The sequence below is a fragment of the Manis javanica genome, chromosome 6 (assembly GCF_040802235.1).
Source record: "Manis javanica isolate MJ-LG chromosome 6, MJ_LKY, whole genome shotgun sequence".
Classification (NCBI taxonomy): Eukaryota; Metazoa; Chordata; class Mammalia; order Pholidota; family Manidae; genus Manis; species Manis javanica.
In genome coordinates, this window is record NC_133161.1 from 45849234 (window position 1) to 45872079 (window position 22846).

General features: G+C 43.2%; 1 protein-coding gene across 3 annotated transcripts in view; it reads right to left on the minus strand.

Moving 5' to 3' along the window:
- The window catches only part of CHN2 (chimerin 2), a 271523-nt gene that overhangs the window by 72986 nt on the left and 175691 nt on the right, over window positions 1-22846 (minus strand). For all 3 annotated transcript variants that reach the window (XM_017647280.3, XM_017647274.3, XM_017647288.3), the window contains exons 5-6: window positions 22301-22414; window positions 20244-20529 (exon numbers count right to left, since the gene is read on the minus strand). In XM_017647280.3, the coding sequence (XP_017502769.1) occupies window positions 20244-20529; window positions 22301-22414 (400 nt within the window). The remainder of the gene's footprint in view (window positions 1-20243; window positions 20530-22300; window positions 22415-22846) is intronic.

A 22846-nucleotide genomic window follows, 5' to 3' on the forward strand; every position in this document is an offset into this window, starting at 1 on the left:
AAACAAAACCAAAAATATCTAGTGGCAGAAGTGGCAGTCTCTTTAATGTCTAACTTAAGAGAAGACAGTTGAATTCTCATGTGGGCTTCTATATTCCATCTGTTATGTTGTTTTGGTTGAAGACTATGAAAAAATCCACATCTTCACAGATGAACAGTTGGAAAAGGGGTGGAGGGCTTGTGGAGATAGTCTAGAAGGGATCAGGGACTGAAGGACTCTTGGATCATACTTTGAGACCCACTGATTTAGAGAAAGACAGAGGCAAAGGCTATAAGGAGTCTTGGTTTCTGGCCTCCAGGGGCCAAGGAGGTGAAGTAGGCGAGGGCAGCTGGCTGGCTGATGGAACTGTATTACTGCAAAGTGTCTGTCCCATCTGAAGGGGGCAGGGGGATAGTAACTTTCAATAGATTTATCATCACTAATAGATTAATCTGGGGGGCTGTAAATCTTGGATTACTAGATTTTCTGATTATTTTAAAAAGAGAAATTGGAAATCCAGGTTTGTAAAATCTCCAAAATTAAAATACTTTCAAAAACAATGAAAGATGTTTTACAAAACAGAAATCTTACAAAAAATACTTGCAAACCAGTCAAAACACATCTGTCAGCAAGACGTAGCCTGGGGATGGCCAATTCCTGGAGAAGTTCTATGTTGCTGACTACTTACAGTCACTGGTCGTGACAATCAGCTGAGCAGAGGGGAGTGCTGATGTTCTTCTGGGAGACGGCTACTGAACATGAGATCTCAAGACAACCAGGACAGGGGAGATGACGGGCAAATGCCATCTCGTGGGTGGCCTCCATGCTGAAATCACTGCTGAAGATGTCCTGGTTTTATAGGAGTCAGGCACCTACCATGAGAACTCTAAGGAAGGAGATTCTAAACTGCAGGAGACCAGGGGCCTTGCCTGCGTTTGTTTACCACTGTGTCCCCAGAATCTTGAAGGAGGACCAGAATCTTGAAAATGCTCTTAAGTATATGTTAAAGGATGTGGGAGGTTGCAAGGAACTAATTTAAAACCTATTTCTTCAGAAGAGAACATGTGTGATGGCCTTTTTTCCTCCAGAGACACCAAAAAATAATGCTTTTTCAGGACATTCTGAACAACTCTAAATTGCTCACTGTGAATAGAACTTTCACTATTGTGCAAACAATAGCCACAAGGCATTTTTTTTTTTGGCCCTTTAAAAATGATTTCTATAATAGCAAATCCAGCAGCCTCATGTTCTCCTCAAGTAACCCAGCACGGGTGGGAGGCAGCAGACTGGCCTTTGCCACGCCACTGCAAATGGCAAGGATGTGGCACTGAGAGGGGTTGGCCGAGAGGGACCTGGTGGTTGAGCCAGCAAGCAGGTAGCTGCAGATGGGGCATGGGCCACCAGCCAGTGAGCAGATGGGATGTGAGGCATCTCAGTGGATGCTGGTGGGCACAGAGAGAAGACAACTCCCAAGGTCCCTGGAAAGGAGATGTCACCCCAGGAAACAGGGAGGAGAGGGAAGCCCTGAACCTGCAAAGATTAAGGCAACGCTATTAGCAGAAGCAAATTTTGATGTGGAAATGAAATTCAATTAAAAAGAAGATGGAGTCATTATTTTCCACCTCCAGTCTGTAGCTGGAGATTTCATGCTCCCTGTAGGACTGTGGAGGGTCAGGTTTCTCAGGCAGAGGACTCTGAGGTGGGTGGAAGGCAGGCAGTTTGCTGGGGCGCACTCTCAGATAAGCTCCTGTGGCGAAGGGAAGGAAGCGGGCCTGGGTGTGGGATGGTCGCTGCCAGGATGTGGTCTCAGAAAAGGCCTCAGCTGGCCCAGGGAGCTGTGAAGTGGGGCTGGACCTTCAGAGGTGCCCTGGACTGGAGCAAGGGAACTGAGCTTTGACATCTCCATGTTACCCTGTCATTGGATGGGAGCCACCCTGAGAAGGGAGGTGTGGCTCTGGGCAAAGCCCCTTTCTTCAGAGAGGACTTCGGCTGGCAGCAGGCCCACAGCTGGGCACAGCAGACCCACAGCCCTTCAGTCCTGATGGGGCATGCGGGCGGCTGATACAGCACCCAGCAATTACCAAGTGACAGGACTTTGTACAGTGTGGCTATCTCTGGGTTGGTACATGATAAGCATGAAATAAGTGCCATGTCATTGCCTTCTCTCCACTCTGCATCCTGAAGTTCTACGGCTCTGGGCACTTGAGGCATTCCTTTGGTGCTCCTATTTCAGTAGCAAGATCTTTTCCATAATATTTCATATAACAGGTATGCACAGGCCTGCAGCAGACTGAAGAGGAAGGGGAATCCACAAGGCAAATATGTAAAAAGGAACCCAAACAGTGTAAGTTACAAGGCAGATCCATGAACGTGGGAATGTTTCCTCTGATTTTCATTTCCTTTGGTCCCACTTTCCCCAAAGCCTGTTCTCCAGATGGCAGTCTTGAACAGATGCTCAGCACTGAAAGGGTTCTCTGGGCGAATAAGGATGGGTACTAGTCACATGCTAATCCTGCCTGCAGATTCCACGTGCTTGACCCTACTGAGAGGTCCTGCACATTTTTGTGTTTGTAAAGTACAGATTTGACCACAGGTTGCATGGAAACACTACATGATTCCTAAGCATTTATATGCATAAAGCAAGAAGTTTACAAATTTGTTGTGTTTTTCTAAGTAAACACTCCTTTGTGAAAACATCAGTAACTCTGTGAAGCATCCTGCTCCCCTCAGTATTTTTTTTTTAATTCCTGGAGGAAAATCTCAGCTCTGGCTGTTTCTGTAGCAATGAAGAGTCAGTTACATTATAGCAAGAGCCAGAGAGCCAGGCCATCTGTTGGATATGGAAATGACTTTCAAATTTGACTTTAACCACATAGGAAATATCTCTTAGTTAGTGAATTCATTTTGTACTTTCTGGACCTGCTTTCTAAACTAGCAGGATGCCAGAGGCTGGAAGTTATAGTACACCTCGTAGGTACCAGCTGCTGCATATGAACGTACAGCACATACATGGTGTCACTCAAGGGCATGCTCAGGCTGAGAGGTTAAATGACGTACCCAAGGCTGATGCAGACGGAAGGCACAGATGTGTCTGTGCAGTCTGGTTCCTCAGTCCTTGTTCTTCACCACAGCCCCTATCCCTAACCTTCACATCACATCCTTCTTTTCAAAATAGATCAATAGCAACAAGGAAGCACTGAAATCATTACTAACATAAAATTTGCAAACGTACCCCCTGAAGGGAAAGCCACTTAAAAGAATCCTCACTTGGGAAATGAATACAAATAGCCTGTGAACTCTGACCTTTAATAATTGCTGATTTAAACAAAACTGAGTTAAAATATTTCAAGGAAGAACTCCACGCCTTTCTCTATTCCAGTAGGGAATTTTACATCATACGTGGTGCAAAACATATACTGCTATTCAATAGTCTCCATGTGACAGTAAACAAATATTTGACTTCAGTGTTCTGCTTGTCTGGCCGCACTTCGGTAGAAAATGCTGCCTGCTTTCCTGAAGGTCTTCTCTGAAGGAAAAGATCAGAATACTGGCTGGTTTTCAAACAGCCATTTTCTTAATGTGGCACGGCAAGGACGAGGGTTGCTTGCATACAAATCATGGACCAGAGGCTGGGCTCACCCCGAGAGTGGCCTCTCCCAGCATTGTAGATGTTTGCATACCCTCTGTCCACACACTTTTCTGAGTTCTTCTCCCTTTGTTTTTCTCCACAACAGCTATTTTCAATTTTTAGTTCACTTTCTCTGAGTTAGAATGTTCCTGCCAAAACAAGTTACTGTGTGACCCTTCACTTTGGATATGGGGATATAAAGCTGGAGAAGGCATGGTCACCAGTGAACGCTGGTAGTCCCCGTGGTCACTTCTCTTATGTGGTCAGGGCGGCAGGAGCAGCCACTTGAAACCCAATGACTTTCACTGGTGACCTCAACTTCCTCTATGCACAAAACCTTTTACCAGCTGTGCCTTGAATTTCACTTTATCCAGATTTTCTCTGGTGACATTTCTACATGGCAGCAAAATAGCCCAAAGGCAGGAAGGCTGGGGTAAGTTACAACATGGGGAGTCTGCCTTGAATAAACGGAAGATCTCCTGAGCAGCCCAGTAGTGTGACTCCGCCGTGGGTCAGCCTCTAGGGACTGTGGCAGAGCAATGATTACTGTGCAAGAGAAATGAACCCGAGCTGACCTTCGCCGAAAGTACAAGAAAGGTGTTGGGTCCCCTCTGCTTCTCTAGATTGAATTGTAATCTGGGAGTAGGTTCAGAATGCTGTGCTGGACATAGAATGGGGGTGAGTATTTTTAACTATGTAGCCAACCAATTAACAAACAAACCTTCGAGGAGTCTGCCCCTGAAAGCTGATTCTGGGTTCTCTACAGGCAACACACACACACACACACACACACACACACACACACACGAATGTATTGTCAGTTCTTAGAAAATTTATAAAGAGCTGCCACCTAGTGCTTTACATAAACTATTACTGTCATCCTGCCTAGTCCTTCGGAAGCCAGGATTTTGGTTCATCAGCATCCATGTTGTAGACTTTCTAATGAATATTCATAGTGAAGTGAGGACATGTTGACCACTTATCAGGATTCAAAATCACACATATCAAATATAAATTGGTTTGAACCACATGAAATTGCCTTTCTGTAGGTAACAAACTATCAAACATCAGCAGTTTCATGCAGTCCAACTAAATTATTTCCAGGTATTCTACATAATGAATTGTCCTTTAGTTTCAAAAATTACAGTAAAAATGTGACAGACAACAAGCAACTTGGGAATATTCCCTCATTTTTCTTTCCTTCTCTTCTCTTTTTCCCTCAACAAACATTAAGTGCCATGTAAGTACAAAAGTCCATTAGCTGAGTAAGTCCTGCAAGGTCTCAGGATTGAGAAAGGTGCGGTCCTGGACTTGAGAGGTTGATACCTAGCAGAGGAGACGGCTGCAAAGTACAGCAGGCTCTGAGGAAGACCCAGGTACGAGGCTAACGGGGTTGCAATGAAGGGAAGGAGGGCTGGAGAAAGCCCCAGAGGAGAGCTCGGCAATTCCAACCTCGACTGAGGGCTTGCTTGCTGAGCATTGGGCAGTGTCAGAGGGATGAGGGAAGCCTAGGGTCCCAGAGATGACAGGGGGACTGCAGGAGGGTGGGAGCATAGAGAGCATTTCTGGCTGAGGTGCTTACTGTCAGCACTGCACGGTGGTTGGAAAGTATACGGTGTGTTTGGGGGTGATGGTGAAGGGAGAAGCTCAAGGCTGGCCCTACATGACGCATTATGTGCCAGGTACTGCTCCCCGTATTAGTCATGCACACAGCCTCCCTGTGTGATTGCCTCACAGAAGCAATGAATGTTTAGAGAATACCACTTCTATTCTAGGAGAGTTGGTATAAAAAATGCTGGCAATATATATATATGCACATATGTATACACACATATAGACATGTAATTATATACATGCTACAGATTATAATATTCAACAATTACACAATATAAATTTTACACAAATATAAATTACACAATATAAATTGATATATATCATTATATATCATAACATAATGTATAATAATTATATGTATTTATGATATATGTCCCTCTGGAACTAGGGCAAATAATAGTTGCTTAATAATACATGTAATTGCTATATATCATGTTAATATACCCTTCATACATTATTTTACATATTACATACTATTTATGTATTTTTATTTTATTAATTTTATTACATAGTATTAATATAGTATTCATATGATATTTATATAGCATATATAAATAATTGTAATAATTATGTCTATTAATAATTCTGGGACCCAGGCAGAATGACAGTTGATAAGAGAGATCTAATTATTTCTAATATATAATTACATCTAAGAATGGATATATAATTGCATAGATATATAATTATATATATATCTATATGTATATTATATAGATAAATAGATATAATAATAACTATATATCCATTATTAATCAACTATCATTTGTCCTGGTTCCATAGTGACCTTATTAAGTTCATAATAGTTCTGGTCTACTGAGTACACCAGTAGTTTCAGAGTGTGGTCCCTGGACCAGCAGCCTCCACGTCTCCTGGAAAGCCAGGCCCCAGTCCAGACTTACTGCGTCAGCAATGATGGAGGTGGGGCCTGGAAATCTGTGTATTAGCAAGCTTCCAGGGGATCCTTACGTGCACTGAAATTTGAGAATCACTGGACTCAGAAAACTGACCTCTTCTTACTCCATTTTTAGCTGTGTACGCTCACTGAATTGCAAGAAAACCTTTGCTCTTCTAAGTAATAACCATTTCCATTTTAATATCCTCTAAACTATTTAATTAGCTGGCAAATATTTTGTAGGTATTAAAGGTTAGGATTTGTGAAGTCCAGGTTAATAGTGTTTTTATTTTATTACCAAATTCAGTATTGATTATTTTTAAGGTCCAGAGCTTTTCTAAGAAAGGCATGCATTCTATTTCTTCCTTTGCTGGTGGAGGATGGGATGAGGGAAGAATACAAATACACAAATTCATTTAACAAATGCTTATTTGGGGTGTACATTTGAGGGATGTAGATAGTGGGCTTTGGGGGATACAAGGTCATGAGCAGATAAGCCTTTTGGCGAATGTATCTCTGTTGGGCCCAATTTATGCATGAAAGTACAGCAATGGGCCTCTAGTTTTCCCCTTGCACCCCAAAACTCTTGGACACAGCTGGGGAGAAGAAAATGAATGAGGGCAAAGAGATGTGTGCAGGGTGATGGGACAAAGGGACAAGGTCATAAAGGCCTTGCATGCTACCCCAAGGAATTCAGTGTAGGTAGCCGAGAGCTCTTGAAGCGGATTTCAAGTCAGAAAGGGGCCAAGGAGTTCCAGCACACTTACTTCTGAGGGTCATGAATAAGTTACTACAGCTGTTCCAATTCCTCCCTCCCAGTGCTGGTGTGAGGACAAAATTTGACAAACTGAAAGTATCCACTACAGCCCCAGGTGCCTGAGGGACGCTTGATGTGTGAAAGTGTCTGCTCCTTTCCTAGAAACCCTGTTGAGTTTTACATTTAACTTGCTAGAGGGAAAATAAAATTCAGTGAATTAAAAAACTCTACGTATATCGTTTTACAATTCAGGCTTCAGCCTGTGTTTCAAAGCCACCATAAGGGGAACTGGGTCACGCACTACTTCCTACATTCATGAGGGGAACTATGGCTTCAATTTCCTCTCATCCCAATTTATTCCATCATGATTAGAAGAAGTGAAATGTACGCTTGCTGCTGAAGACATGCATTTCATACCCATCACTTTGGGATTTAGGGAAGGTATAAGAGCTTTATAAAATATGGCCAAATCCTTTTTAAACTCTATAGCTCCAGGCTAAAGATGCACACAGGGATTTTCTTTTAGAAATCACAGAGGTAGGCATATTTGTCTGAAATGAACAGTTGTATTCTTAAGGAACTCCCTTAGCCATACATATTTCTTCATAGAAACAAATGAGTCAAAAGCAGAAGATGATTAGAATTATGCTTGAAAGACTAGAGTATTGATATTTGAAGAGGGAACAATTCCCAATATAATCCTTTGTTTAGAAGCTTTAAAATTAGGCACAAAGTAAATGAGTTTTACTTTGCGTAAAAGAGATGGTGAAGGATAAGCACTTTGTGTAAAAGAGATGGTGGAAAGAGAAGGAAAGTACAGCAATGGGCTTCCAGTTTTCCCCTTGCACCTCAAAACCCTTGGACATACCTGGGGAGAAGAAATGAATGAGGGCAATGAATGTGTGCAGGGTGAAGGGACAAAGGGACAAGGTCATAAAAGGCCTTGCATGCCACCCCAAGGAGTTCAGTGTAGGTAGCTGAGAGCTCTTGAAGAGGATTAGGAAAGAGGGTGAGTGACACCCTGTGCTAGCCCGAGGAAGACAATCATAGGCTTCCCTACATGAATTTACTTTGCCAGTGTTGTAGAGTGGGAAGGGCAGCAGCTGTGTGGTCAAAGCCATGTTCTAGTTACTAGTTATAGGACTAGCAAGTTACTAGTTCTATGACCCTGGGAAAACCACTGGCCCTCCGCAAGCCTCAATTTTCTTGCTTCTTTGATGATACAGAGTAAGATGCCTAAACTTAAAGATGGTTATGAAGCTGAATGAAATAATGGCTGAAAAACTATGCCATTATTGATAAATGAACAGTTGGATTTTTTTGTAATTATAACTTTCTAAACTCATTCAGGATTAAAAATAATAGAATCCTTTATACAATGAATTATTTTACATGGAATTTAATCTGTGATAAAATATAATCGCCTTTACTCTGTTCAAGGCATGTTGGGAATGACACAGTTCTGTGTCATTCTTCTGACTCTTGACCTGAGTATTAAAGAAGGATCTGTTGCAATTGACAGTGATTTGACTTCTTAATAATTTTATCATCCTCCAAATCACATTAGAACAGTAAAAGTTGCATTTGTAAACTTGAACTTAGTCTTTTGAGGGTTGGACTTCATTAGATTCATAAATAGGGACTAGGTACAAAGTGAAATATTAACTTTCTGGAAACTTCAAAGTGATTATGTAACAGCACAGACAAAACAAATCAGGACATTTATAAATTAGTGTCATAAAACCCAGCCAGACATTTCATGATTGAAACACGAGGAAGGCCAGTTCTGCAGCCTGCTCTAGAGGCAATGAAAACAAATAACTGAAGATGTAGCCTGGATCATCTCATTTCCATTGAAGTCAATGGAAATTACTCAGGAAACAAAACCTGTCCTCTTCCCTACAGTGCACCTGGGAAAAGTCCCATAAATTTTTATAGAGAAAGCTTTTAATTCATAAAGACTGAAGATGGAATTTTGACTTTCATTCTTCAGGGTCTGCAGGTTTCTAACTTACATCATCTGTTTCGCTGATAACCTGGATGATCTCATGTTCAACAGTGGCTCCTTTTGGCCAAATACAACACAGCAGATGGGACTATATATTTTTTTCACTTTATTAAAAAATTTCCTATACCTGGGAATAAACCTAACCAAGGGGGTGAAAGACCTATAACTGGAAAACTAAAGACACTCTTGAGAGAAATTAAAGGAAACATCAATAAATGAAATACATCCCATGCTCATGGATAGGAGGGATTAATATTGTCAAAATGGATTCTGCCTAAAGCAACCTACAGATTCAATGCAATCCTTATCAAAATACCGACAGTATTCTTTAGTTAACTAGAACAAATTGTTCTAAAATACATATGGAACCACAAAAGACACGGAATAACCAAAGCAATCCTGAGAAGGAAGAATAAAGCAGGGGCAATTAAGTTCCCCAACTTTAAGCTCTACTACAAAGCCACAGTAATCAAAACAATTTGGTACTGGCACAAGAACAGACCCATAGATCAATGGGACAGATTAGAGTCTAGATATAAACCCACAATATATGGCCAATTAATATATGATAAAGGAGCCATGAATATACAATGGGGAAATGACAGCCTCTTCAACAGCTGGTGTTGGCAAAACTGGACAGCTACATGTAAAAGAATGAAACTGGATTACTGTCTAACTTCATACACAAAAGTAAACTTGAAATGGATAATAGACCTGAATGTAAATCATGAAACCTTAAAACTCTAAGAAGAAAACATAGACAAAAATCTCTTAAATATAAATATGAATAACTTTTTCCTGAACACATCTCCTTGGACAAGGGAAACAAAAGCAAAAATGAACAAATGGGACTACATCAAACTAAAAAGCTTCTGTACAGCAAAGGACACTATCAGCAGAGCAAAAAGGGATCCTACAGTATGGGAGAATATATTCATAAGTGACATATCTGATAAGGGGTTAACCTCCAAAACATATAAAGAGCTCACACACCTCAACACCCAAAAAGCAAATAACCTGATTAAAAAATGGGTAGAGGATCTGAACAGACCTTCGCCAAAGGAGAAATTCAGATGGCCAGCAGGCACATGAAAAGATGCTCCATATTACTAATCACCAGGGAAATGCAAATTAAAACCACAATGAGATATCACCTCACACCAGTTAGGATGGCCAACATCCAAAAGACAAGGAATAACAAATGCTGGTGAGGATGTGGAGAAAGGGGGAAACAGAAACACTGTTGGTGGGAATGTAAAATTCGTTCTACCATTGTGGAAAGCAATATGGAGGCTCCTCAAAAATCTAAAAATAGAAATACCATTTGACCCAGGAATTCCACTCCTAGGAATTTACCCAAAGAAAACAAGATCACAGATTCAAAAAGACATATGCATCCCTATGTTAACTGCAGCACTATTTACAATAGCCAAGAAAGGGAAGCAACCTAAGTGTCCATCAGTAGATGAATGGATAAAGAAGAGGTGGTACATATATACAATGGAATAATATTCAGCCATAAGAAGAAAAAAATTCCTACCATTTGCAACAACATGGATGGAGCTAGAGGGTAGTATGCTCAGTGAAATAAGCCAGGCAGAGAAAGACAAGTACCAAATGATTTCACTCATTTGTGGAGTATAACAACAGTGTAAAAACTGAAGAAACAAAACAGCAGCAGACTCACAGACCCCAAGAAGGGACTAGTGGTTACCAAAGGGAAAAGGTGGTGGGGAGGATGGGCGAGAAGGTAGGGAGAAGAGGATTAAGTGGTATTATGAGGAGCACACATAATGTAGGGGGGACACGGCAAAGGCAGTATAGCACAGAGAAGACAAGTAGTGACTCTGTGGAATTGTACTATGCTGATGGGCAGTGACTGTTATGGGGTATGTGGGGGGGGGTACTTAATAATAGGGGTGAATGTAGCAACCACAATGTTGCTCATGTGAAACCTTCATGAGATTGTATATCAGTGATACCTTAATAAAAGAAGTATCTGTGGTAGAGAGAATAATCGTCCCCCAAGGAGTTCCATATTCTAATCCCTGGAACCTGTTATGTTATATATGTGATAGTTTAAAAATACTGTTGCCTTATATGGCAAAAGGGACTTTGCAGATGTGGTTAAATTAAGGACCTTGATAGAGATTATTCTGGATTATCCAGGCAGGCTCATTCTAATCATACGGGTCCTTAAAAGCAGAGAACCTTTCCTACCTGTAGTCAGAGGAAGATGTGACTAAAAAAGAATGGTCAGAAAGATGCAATGCTGCTGGCTCTGAAGATGGATGAAGGGGGCCATGAGCCATGTGGGTGGCCTCCTCTGCAAAAGGCAAAGAACAGGATTCTTCCCTGGAGCCTCCAAAAAGGACCATAGCCCTGCAGATACCATTGAGATTCATGCTGGACATCTATCCTACAGTACTGTAAGATAATAAGTTTGCAATGTTTTAAACCACACACACACAACATTCCCTGACAATATCATGAGTAGACAAAAATCTGGTTTATCAGAGTTCACTAGGACTCTCTAACATGTAAGTGCATGTAATTATTCAGAGGTCCACAAAAACACACTTCTTCAGAGCCAGGAACTCACAGTAAAACTCTATTGGTTCCATTCGCTCTGACTTGACAGTAGGCCCACCCTTGAGCTAAACACGGGGGCCAGGGAAATGTCATCCTCTGTGCAGGCATATATCACAAGTCCACCTCTGAGATCAGGGGCTAGATTTGACTCTACCAGAGGCACATACACTGAAAGTGGGAGGGGAGGAAGCTCTGGATGCAATTTCCAGAAGAGGGTGTATAAGTTCTAGGTGACAAAAAGGACAGCTACTCACCATGGGGGTGGAGGTGGGAAGACTAACAGGTCCTGATTAGATAGAGACAGAGATGGTGGAAGGAGAAGCACTGGGGGAGTAAGAAAGAGGGTGATACCTTGTGCTAGGCCAAGGAAGACAATCCTGGGATTTCCTAAAACTGTCTCATCCCAGCAGTGTTCATTGTCACTATGTCACCTTGAGCTTTGGGTCTCAGTTTCCTACCTGTACTGAAAGTAAGACCGGGGGGTGGTTCTTTATTGTGAGTAAACATCAGAATTCTCTGGAAAGTTGTTTGCAAAGGACACAGGCCCCAAGGTCAGTTCTGTTGCCCACGCACAGTGAGAGCTATTGGGAAGGGCTCTGAGGTCCTAATTGGGGCAAACACTTCCATCTCTACAGTAGGCCAGTGGTCCTAAGGGACAGAATATTTACCTCCCATAGTCAGAGGTGGTGAAAGTCACATAATAGTTCCTCTCAAACACCTCTATGGAGACATACAAATAAAAACTTCTCTAAAAAAGTGTACTTTTCATCCATCAAGTATCTACCCAGAGGAGCAGTTCTCAAAGTGTGGTCCACCAATGTTTGGGAGACCCTAAGATCCTTTTAGAGAGTCCATGATGTCAAAATTATTTTTATTAACTGCCTGGTCCACTGAGTGACTTTGCAACTAGCCTTTAAGAAGCCACCACTTGTTAAATTTTGGTCTATTGTAAAAAATTAAATAACTTTCATATTTACCTAAAAAAGGCTATAAGAATGTTGCCTTTTTCCATAACATATCTGTGTGAGGTCAGAATTTCTTCCTGTACTTCAAACAAACAAAAAAAAAATCCACGGATAGAACACAGAAGCAGATGTGAGACCCCAGCTGTTGTCTACTAAACCAGACACTAAAGAGATTTATAAAAATGTAAGACAGTGCCAACATTCTAATTTTTTTTCATTTTGGAAAACAGGGTTATTTTTCACAAAAACATGTTACTTACATGAGCACATAATGGACTTATTGCTGTTATGTTTAAAAGAATAAATATTTAAAATTTTTCTCAGTTTTATTTTCTAATACAGTAAATACCAATAACCGTAACTCACATAAATAGAAGCTCTTTCGGGTCCTCGGTAATTTTAAAGAATATAACAGGGCCCTGGGGCCAAGAAGTTTGGGCAACTCTGGACCAGAATCCCAGTGAATCAGATCATTGGGGCCATTTTTCCAAGTATGTGTCCCTGGTTGGCGGAGCTGCCCACCTGCTTATGCAGAGAATGAGCACGAACTACAAAACAGACATCCCCTAGCTATTGCATAGCCTGATCTGTACCATAAAACCCAGGGAAGTGGGGACGATTCAATGGATTCATTGCCGAAAATTTGTTCTTGCTCATTACTCCACCGTCTGTTAAGTGTGGTCCTTTGAGATTGTTGCCAACGTGTAATCTTCCTCTCAGCCCCTAGATGGCACTTCTTGCATAGAAAATACTTCAGCAAGAGCTGCATCTCTGAATTAGTTATTTTCTAGAGAGATTTTGGATAGAGATGAATAAAGAGGTTTGGCCCATCTTTTCTTATTATTCTAATATACACTAAATGTATTAATATAACATTACTTTTTGTTCCTGAAAAAGTGTAATCTTGAGACTCCCACTGATGGAGAGATTGGTAAAAAGAGCTTTCTGATAAAAGACAAATCCAGTGGCCAGAATGATCTGATCATTTTTAGTTATTCTTCTATAGACAGACTTCTAAGCTTTAGCTGAATAGCAGAATCACCAGGAGCATCTAAAATCCAGATGCCCAGGCCTTATCCCAAGTAGTTAAATCTGATTTTCTGGGATTGTGGCCCAGGCACTGGTACTTTTGAAAACTCCGCAGTAGATTCCAGTGGGCAGCCAAGGTTGAGAATCACTGTTGTATATAAACTTGCCATTAAGAAACCACCAGCTGACCCCTAAGGAAGAGAGACTAATTTTTCCTTGTCTCTTCACCAAATTCTCTCAATCCTACTATAGTTAATTTTCTCCCACCTTTTAAATTTTATCTGGGAAAAAGGATCCAGGAAAAAAAGAGCAAAGCAAACCTCTTAACCAGATCAGGTAACCAGAACCATCAGTTTATGATCTTAATAATGCTTTCATGGAGGACTTTCTTGTGTATGTAGAGGTGGGGGAAGGATAGTACAGTCTAAATTAGGACATAGAAGAGTCTCAGAAAAATAAGAGGCATTTGAGGAGATGGAACAGGTGTCCTTAAAAGAAAATGCCCTCCCAAGTACCTGATAACCTTTACTTCCCTGTCTGACCAGTGATTTCACCAGTGGTTGAGAACTTTAGAATCACCTGGGGAACCGTAAAAATAGAGATGCCTGAACTTCACCAGTGGGGGCTTTGATTCAGTGAGGGAGTGAACATGGGTATTTTTCAAAAAGTTCCCAGGTTGATTCTAACCTTCAGTTAGTTGGAGAACTACTGACTTAACCAAATCAACTATTTTTCAGACTGCAGGATAAATCCCATGCCATTAGGGGATTCTGATTTAATCTAATGCTTGGTAAAGCCTGGTTTCATGAGAAAATGTCACCTAAGTTCAAATCCATTCTTATAGCATTATATCCCATTCCATCTTACGTGTCTCTCTGTGAGTAGGAGGACAGATGATCAGAGTCATTACTGTACCTGTCACTTTCACTAGCTAAGTTATGCTCTTCTTCATTTATCCCCGACTCCTGAGGAAAGACTGGCTTTATCAGCTACATATTATTTCCAAGGGGCCTCCTGCAGAGCAAATGTACTGGTTTTCCCCAATCCTGTAATATGAGATCTTTCTCAGTGAATGCTTTCTACATCAACAGTTCAGGCCCTTTCTTTGGCAAACAAATGCAGCACCTCTGCTTGGTGAAGGGCAATGGGCAATACACTGTTTGGATCAACTGTCCTTAGTAAAGTCAAAAAGCCTTTCCACCCTCCAGGACCAAGAGCCCTTCCAGAATGTGACAGTTGTAGACAGTTCATTCCTTGCATTGGTTATTCTCTGCCATATTCCCCCACCTCCCAAATTCATTCTGTCCTGCTCTCAGCCACTGTGGGGAGAATGCTTCCTATGGACTACATCGCTGGCTCCTCTGCCCTCTGGCTTCCAGTTGGGTTTGTCCCTGGGAGGTACAGGTAGGAGATCAAGGGGTGGGAGGAGAAAGAAGTTGGGGGTATTTCTTCCCCTGCCCCCTCTTTGCATAGTGCAGCAGTTCTGTGGGGGCATGGCTGACCACTTCTGTGGGAGCCCCCCTTCTGTGCATGACCCCTCCTGCAGGCACCCCTCTGTGGGAACTCCCTCCTGTGATACCACCCCCTCCTGTGGGAGCCCCCCTCCTGCAGGCACCCCCTCCTGTGGGACCATCCCCTCCTGCAGGCACCCGTCCTGTGGGGGCCCCAGTCATGCAGGAGCCCCCCTCCTGTGAGAGCCCCCACTAAAGCCGTCAGACTCCAGCAACCCTGGTGCCTTCTCCAGGTCCTCTCAGGACTGGGGAGGTAACTACTTCCCGCTATTGCCAATCCCTGGGAAAATCCCGTTAATCAAATTCTCTTCAAAATCCTAGTGACTGTGTCTTCCATTTCCTGCTGGGCTCTGACTGCTGGGACACCTTCTAGGCTAACTGCCATCTGAACCCATTTTTCACTTTGCAATCATTCCTGCAGGAGTCCTGTAGGTAATAGCTCGTGTTCCTCAGAGATCCTAACTTGGAGAACTTCTAAGTTGCAGGTTACTTTAAAGTTTTTTTTCTTTTCTGTCCAAGCCTCTGTGACCTCTAGAGGTCTCTGAATACTCCTAAGGCGCTGAGTGCCTCAGTTTCCTGCCATTTAAAACAAAGGGACTCACAAAGTGGCCTCCACGCCCGTCCTCCTGCTCCTCCAGGCTCCAGCTTCTCAGGGGCCTCAGAGAGTCAGATTTTACCCCCGGGGAGGAAGGAGACCACACAGAGAGAAGGCGGCGGGGCTGCTGGCACACCATCTTGGTGTATTTGAGATACACTGTTGTACAGGGTGAATGTGAGGCAATCTGTTCCATTTTTAAAGTTATCTGTCTGCTGTTCATTGGACAGTGTTCACTCTGCTGAGCCTTTCATAGTCTGGGTGCTAGAGGTGGGTAAACCGAGGAGTGACCTGAGTCTCTGACTGGTCAGCTTCCAGGGGAGGATAGGCTCCCAAACCATGCTTCTCAAATTTGGGTGCGTGTGGGTGCAGGTGCCACCCCAGGGTCCCTGATCCAGCCATGCTGGGGTTGCTCAAGAAGGTGCATTTCTAATCAGTCTCCTGTCTCCTGGGTGATGCGATGCTGTGGTCCCCAAGGACCACACTTTGAGAACCACTTTGAGAATGATCACTTAGGATGCAGTGTGTTCAATTATCATAAAGATGATGTGCAAAACACTAAGGTATTTGTGAAATGGGAGCAATTCCTTTCGAGAGTGTGAGGGAAGGTAAGCCCAGCAGGTTTAACTGAAGAGGCTGCGTGGGACTCTAAAGGGAGAACAGGAACCGGCAGATCACAGGAGGGGAAGCAAAACACCTCTGTGGATCACAGGCTGGCGAGGGAGGCCAGCAGTAGAAGAGGCCGGGAAAGGGGGGGCCAGGCTTGTAAGGGGCGTTCCCACCACCTTTTGAGGGCTCCTCACCACCTGCGGGCCCACCTTCTTCCTCAGGCATTGCTGAAGTGCTTGCCTCCACTCTGGGCAGCCCTAAAGCACCTGCCCTCCCCTGTGTCTCTCACTCTCTGCTCAGGGCTTCTCTGACACCCTGTGGGCACCCACCTACCTCTGCATGCACAGCCTAGTGTATGAGGCACTTCACAGTTCAAAGGCACCCCTGAGCCAGCAGAGGACAGGAGGAGGTAGATAGCCCTCTCCCTGACAGCAATTCCTCTTGGGAGCAAATTTACATGGCTCTTCAGAGGTGCCCAACTCAATAATGTGTATTTCTACTGATTTCTCTCCTTGTCTGTTTCACTCTCCAGACCTCTCTCTCCTGCTCCCTGGGATGCCTTCCCAAATTACCAAGGCACCAAGCCCTTGTCTCAGGCTCTGCTTCCAAGGGAGCCCAGACTTAGGCTGCAAATGTCCTGCTGAGGAATTTGGGCTTTGCCCTGTAGACAAACCAAATCAGAACATTTCCAAGAGGAAAACAATAGAAAGAGTGACACTCTGATGAATGAAAAGTCACCAAGGGCCACCAGCCATCAGGGGCCATCATGGGACTCAGGGGAGAACCACTGAGTCTAAGCTCAGCCCAATGCTAAGACTTCTATTGGTAAGTAAGGCCTGGAGATTCACTCCCTAGCATGGTATCTCACTCCCTCCTGCTCCAGGACAATGGAGGAAAATGTACTATCATGACTAGGAATAGATCTCTGGCAGGTCAGTTGTTTATGTGGTGGAAATGGTGAAATAAACAATGAAAGGATCACCTGGATGTACAGAAAATAATTGTTTCCAAAAGAAAAAAAAATGGTGGGTTGAGTTGGTGGGGAGATATCCCTCTGTGAGTCAGTTCATCTGTAAAGAGGACATTCTAATCAGGCTCAAAGCCCTTCAGTCTGGAGAAGGCCACTCACTCTCCTGGTTATAGTAAAGCAACCAGAAACCAAGGGGGTTTCCTTGCTGCTGTGGGAAAGCCAGAGGGATCTGGGAGTTGGCCTGCGGCAGCTAGAGAGGAAAGAAGGTGTGGGTAGAGGGGCACGGAGAATGGGAGAGGGCTGGGGAGGGTCCCAGGGCAGCACAGCTGAAGATTTATAGTGCGGAGGAGGCTATACGGGGAGGAAGTGACAGCCAGCTCATTTCCAGGGTAGCCTGATCTCATTCTTCATTTGGCAATTTTGGTCCTGTGTTATAATTCCCCTCTTCTGGCCACAACCTCTAGTTAAAGGCTGCTAAACACAGATCCTTCATTAACCAACCAAGGTTGAAATGAATGAAAAAGGGAGCTCTCAGGATGGGGAAAGAGCCAGCAAGAAGGAATAAGAAAAACAGTGTGGGTCCAGAGGGTTGGCTGTGCCTTCTCTCTCCCTCTAAGATCGCTACTGGCTAACTACTGCAACTTTTTTTTTCACCCTCTCTACCTCCCCGCTTTATCTGCCATTACTAAAATCAAGTTCACTGCTAACCACCTTGACAGGAGATAAATCTGGAAACCACTCAAATCTGATGGGATAGGTAATATATTTTTGCCAATTAACACTGCTAATATTCTTGGATTTACAGGTGGTATAGTCTCTCTGGATTCATTTGGAAATGATCAACAAAATAAATGGGTGAACAGCATTTAAGTACTCTGAAAAATGAAATGCTGGGCTGTCTGGATTTGAGAAATATTAGGAAAACTACCCATTTTACTCATTAAAACCTTTAAGACATGCAATTACCAAAGTAGACAGATGCCCCAGGCACATCTCAGTCGAGCCATTCAAGTTTCTGCTACCCCTTTTCTAGTCACTGCCTCCATGGCAACAGTCCCCTGACCTGTGCTTAAGGGAAATAGAATTGCTGGCAAGACTGAGATATATAATAATTCCACTTGTCAATACAGGTCTGAGAGAAATAGATGAATTCATACCAAATAACTTAACAAACCCACTAACAAAATGAGTGACCCCCAGCAAGTGCCCAGACCCAGGGTTCAGAGTGGCCCCCAGGAAAGGCAGACAATGCATCATTAGAGTTTGAAGAAATCCACACCACTGACACCTGTCCATCACTGAGTTTAGACTTCTTCCTTCATTTATTTACCTTTTCCTAAAAATGTATTGGGCAGCTCATTCAAAGTGATTATTCATCTGATTATTAACTGGCTGCAAAATTTAATCCTAATTAATAAATACAAAATGATCTACGAAAGGATATATTTTGTTGCACAGGTTTCCTTATGGGAGTATCTTCTAGAAATATCAGTTCCAACACCCAGGACCTAAACTCTTACCGCAACCACACAAGAGTCCTCTACCTACTCACCTCTTTTCTTGGAACTGTCCTTGTGGGCAGCCTGCAGTTGTAAGAGACTGCCTTCTTGGTGGCATTGCTCTCTGATTCAGAAATACAAACCCTGCTTCAGAGATTTATTTCCTAATTCATCTTCTGATTTGTCACGGCCATGAAGGTCAGCTTCTAAATTTTCTATTCTAAATTACTTTTGAACAGATTCTGCAAACAGACTAAGGAATGGCTTTCACCTGCACTGGAACGAACTCAGAAAGTTGGGGCTCAAGTGTCTTTCTTGTTAAAATGTAAACAATCAGAAACACCACCATTTCCCAAACCAATTATTTGTAAAAGAATAAACAGGTGCTTTGGAGACACTGGAGTTATAAAAAAGAAAATGGCAAATGATTTTTTCATGGGCCAGCTGCTCAACTGATGTGATTCTGGGGAAGGCTCTCCTAGGCTCTAAAACTCAATCAGCAAATCAATTAAGATAATCCCTGTCTCTGCCAACAGGGCTGCGCCGCCTCTCTGCTCTCCCCCATCTCAGTGCTTTCTGGTGCGGTGTGTCACCTGAGCCAAAGCAGCCAGTCAGCCTGAGGGCCCTTTGCTTTTTGCTAACCCTGGGCAACCGGGAAGGGTGGAGGAGTGAGTCCGGTTTAATGAAAGATGAGCAGTCCCCAGAAGGAGTGGTGCTCACCGTTCTGCCATGCTTATCATATCTGTCCCAGCCTAAACTTGCCTTCGAAGCTGGGCTCGGCACAGACGCAGTGGGGGCTGACCAGCATGGCTGGCTGTCACTTTCTTTCAGTGGAAAACACATAGGACCAGGCAAAGCAGATGGTTCCTAAAGGGGCACATCCAAAGAATCTGCTAGCACAGAGGGGTGGTGTCTTTCAAATAAACAGCAGCTTATTGGAGAGGAAAATCAGATCTTCCTCACCACATCCTGCCACAACCCATCTAGCTTGAACATCACTCATTTCGGAGTTTCTAATCCTTGGCACGGCATAACTCTCCCTTTGGGGCAAGGGACAGCCTGTCTTTCTAAGCCTCCCAGAGATGGACATCATCACTGAAAATGCTTCCACCTCTGTCGGTAAAATCTGTTATTTACGTCGGACCACCTTCAAGAGACAGCTGACCTGCAGATCCCATACGAACACCAGCCCTAAGAGAAGCAAATCAAATACCATATATTTGGCTAATTGGGTGGAACTAGAGACAGAGCTAGTAATGATAATTAAATGATAATTAAAAACACGGACTATTTTCATCATAAAACATTAGTGAAGTTTTTTTTTCAAATTCTAAATAAACTCCCAGATAATTACGTGTGGAGGTCCTGGCTCTGACTGTATGAGTTTGGGCAAATCATTTCACATTTCCGGGCCTCAGTTTCCTCCCCTGTAAAATGAGGGAGTTGAAGTGGAAGATTTCTAAGGTCCCTTTTGCACTAAAATTTTATAGTTCTTTGCATAGGGATAAGTCTCCTCCATCATTGTGGCAAATCACATATATAGTTTTCAGCATAGATTAAAAACAGAGACAGTTTCCATCACACACATAGCTTACCTTTTCAACGGTCGTGTGTTCTTCATTTGTGACGCTGGTTTTTCTTGATTCATTTTTAGACCTGCTCAGCCTCCTGGAAACCTTTTCTCTCAGTAAAGTGGCATATCCAATGTGTTCATAAATGGGATTTGTTGTCATTTTAGATATGTATTCTGAAGCTTTTGTCTCTATGTACAGGGTTATCAAGCCATCTGTGACCAGATCATGAATCGATTCAAACCTCTTCTCGCCCACAAAGTGTTTTCCATCATAGAAGAGCCTGTAGTTTAAAGTCTGGTTTCCAAACCTGTCCACGAGAGAATGAGAAGTCACAACAGTGTTAGAAATAATACCAGTGAAAAACAATAGCAGCTAACATTTTTTAAAAGTCTTTTAATATTTATTTATTTATTTATTTATTTATTGAGCACATACTGTAGACCAGGCACCAGACTAAGCACTTGACATGATTGGTTTTTTTTCCCATTTAATTATCCTAGAAAGCCTGTGAAACAGGTACAATTATATCTCTGCCTTATGGCTGAGGAAACTGAGATGTGAAGAAATGGGGTACCTCTATGAGGTTATATGCTAGGAAGAGGCAGAGGTGGGATTTAACACCCGGCAATCATACAGCATCACTTGATCCTAGAAATCACCAAGGCCCTTATTCTCATTTGTAAAAGTCAGAGGGTAGCATAGCACCTGATTTACAAATATCTTACTTTTAAGCTTCCTTAACAGGAACAAGCTATGCCCTTCCACCCTGTACCTGGCAATTACCTCTGCAAGGGAAGCTACTGGTCCTGATGTCTCCTTATCACTACATCTTTGACCACCACTGGTAGAGCACCTCATGTCTCCCATCCCAGTTAGGGAGGCAGAAGGGAGCCGAGGGGAGCTGAGGAAAGCTCCCTGCTTGAGCTGCCTTTGCCAGCATCCCAGTGACTAACCTATAAAGCCCTCCTCCTTTACACTGGCTGTCCCTTCTTGGCCACAGTCCTTTATCTCACAGCTCCTGCTTGGTTCCTCACTGGGACTGCCAGCTCCTGCTATGGGGGTGCTGGGATGCTAGGAAAATACTTTGCATACACACAGCACTTACTGGCTTTGAAGTACTACCACATCATTTAAGGTGTGTTCAAGCCATCCCAAGGTACCACTTGGAAAGTATCATTCTACAGTCACAACACTGAGATGGTGCCCTGAACACGTCTCTGTGGGCTGCCCTGGGAAGCGTTTCCATTGATACAATTCCTTCTATGGAGAAAAGTCTTCCCAATTTTGAACTTCCCATAAATGAACTTTTGGAATACAATCCAATTCTGAAATTAGATATGTTCCCCAAACCTTACAGGATTGCCATGAGAATCAAATGATATAAAATATTTGATCAAGTTTAGGGAAGCGCAGTATGCAATGCCTTTTGTGCAATGCCTGTGATTCTCAGTTCTTGTGACTTTGTGGTGTACACACGCGAGAACTCTGCTCCTGTGGCTCACTAGCATGGAGCACCATGACTGCTGGTGGGAATGATCCCTGTGGGGACCCCGAGGACAATGCCTGTCAGTTCAGGCACACACACTCAGTGGGAGCTAAGACTCCTGCCGGGCTGCCGGGGACTAACCAAGGCAGAAGCACTTTCCCTCGGCTGGCTCCATGTTTCAGGCAGAAGTGACTATAGGTGCACTAACTTCCAGATAATTCTCCGCTTTACTCTGTATGCCTAAAGAGAGCCTTAGTGTCCACCCCACTGATAATATCTGTGGCCAGGGAAATGTATAAACCTTGAATATCTACTGGTTTTTGTAAACAAAGCGAAAATAAAAAATAAGTTCAGGAGAACAGGGAGTGATCAGTTAACGGGTACAGTTTCTGTCTGGGATGGTGAGCAGTTCTGGAAATGATGGAGATGGTTACACGACATGCAGCATGTACTTAATGCTGCTGAGTTGTACACTTCCAAATGGATAAAATGCAAAAATTTATGTTATGCATAGTTTATAGTAATAAAAAAAATGGGAAAAGATAGTCATCACTTGTAAAGCCAATGCAATAATGGGTGAAATCAAGCTCACCTGAGAGCCAACGTGTAGCACCCGGGCTGGCGCTGGCTTTCTCTAAGAATGTAGGCGCCCTCCACGCCTCCGAGAAGCTCGTCTGCCTGCTCCCGGGAGATGATTCCATGAAACCTGAGGAGAGACAACACCATCCCTGTTCTGGACGAGCCACGTACAAAGTACAGACCACAAAGAGCCAGGCTAAAAATGATGGCAGGGCCACCCAGAATCTGCGGCCCCCAACTTGGATGAAGAGGAGAGTGGCTACTGAATATCTTAACGGTGGACCTGGAACCATCAGCATGCATCCCAACAGCTGACAGGTATTCAAACAGGTGAAACACACACTCCACCTGGCTTTCTGTTATTGTCTTCGCTCTCAAGCTGAAAATTAAGGTCCAAACAAAAAGCCAGGTAATGGCTCCTTCTCTAACCACAGGGAATACCAAAAGAGCAATGACCAATTTAGCAGTTAGCTCAAACACAGAGATTTTATGTATCATCTTGATTGCAAATGAATACTTATTGATTAGCAATCTGCTTACTTCAGGTACTGGGTGTTGT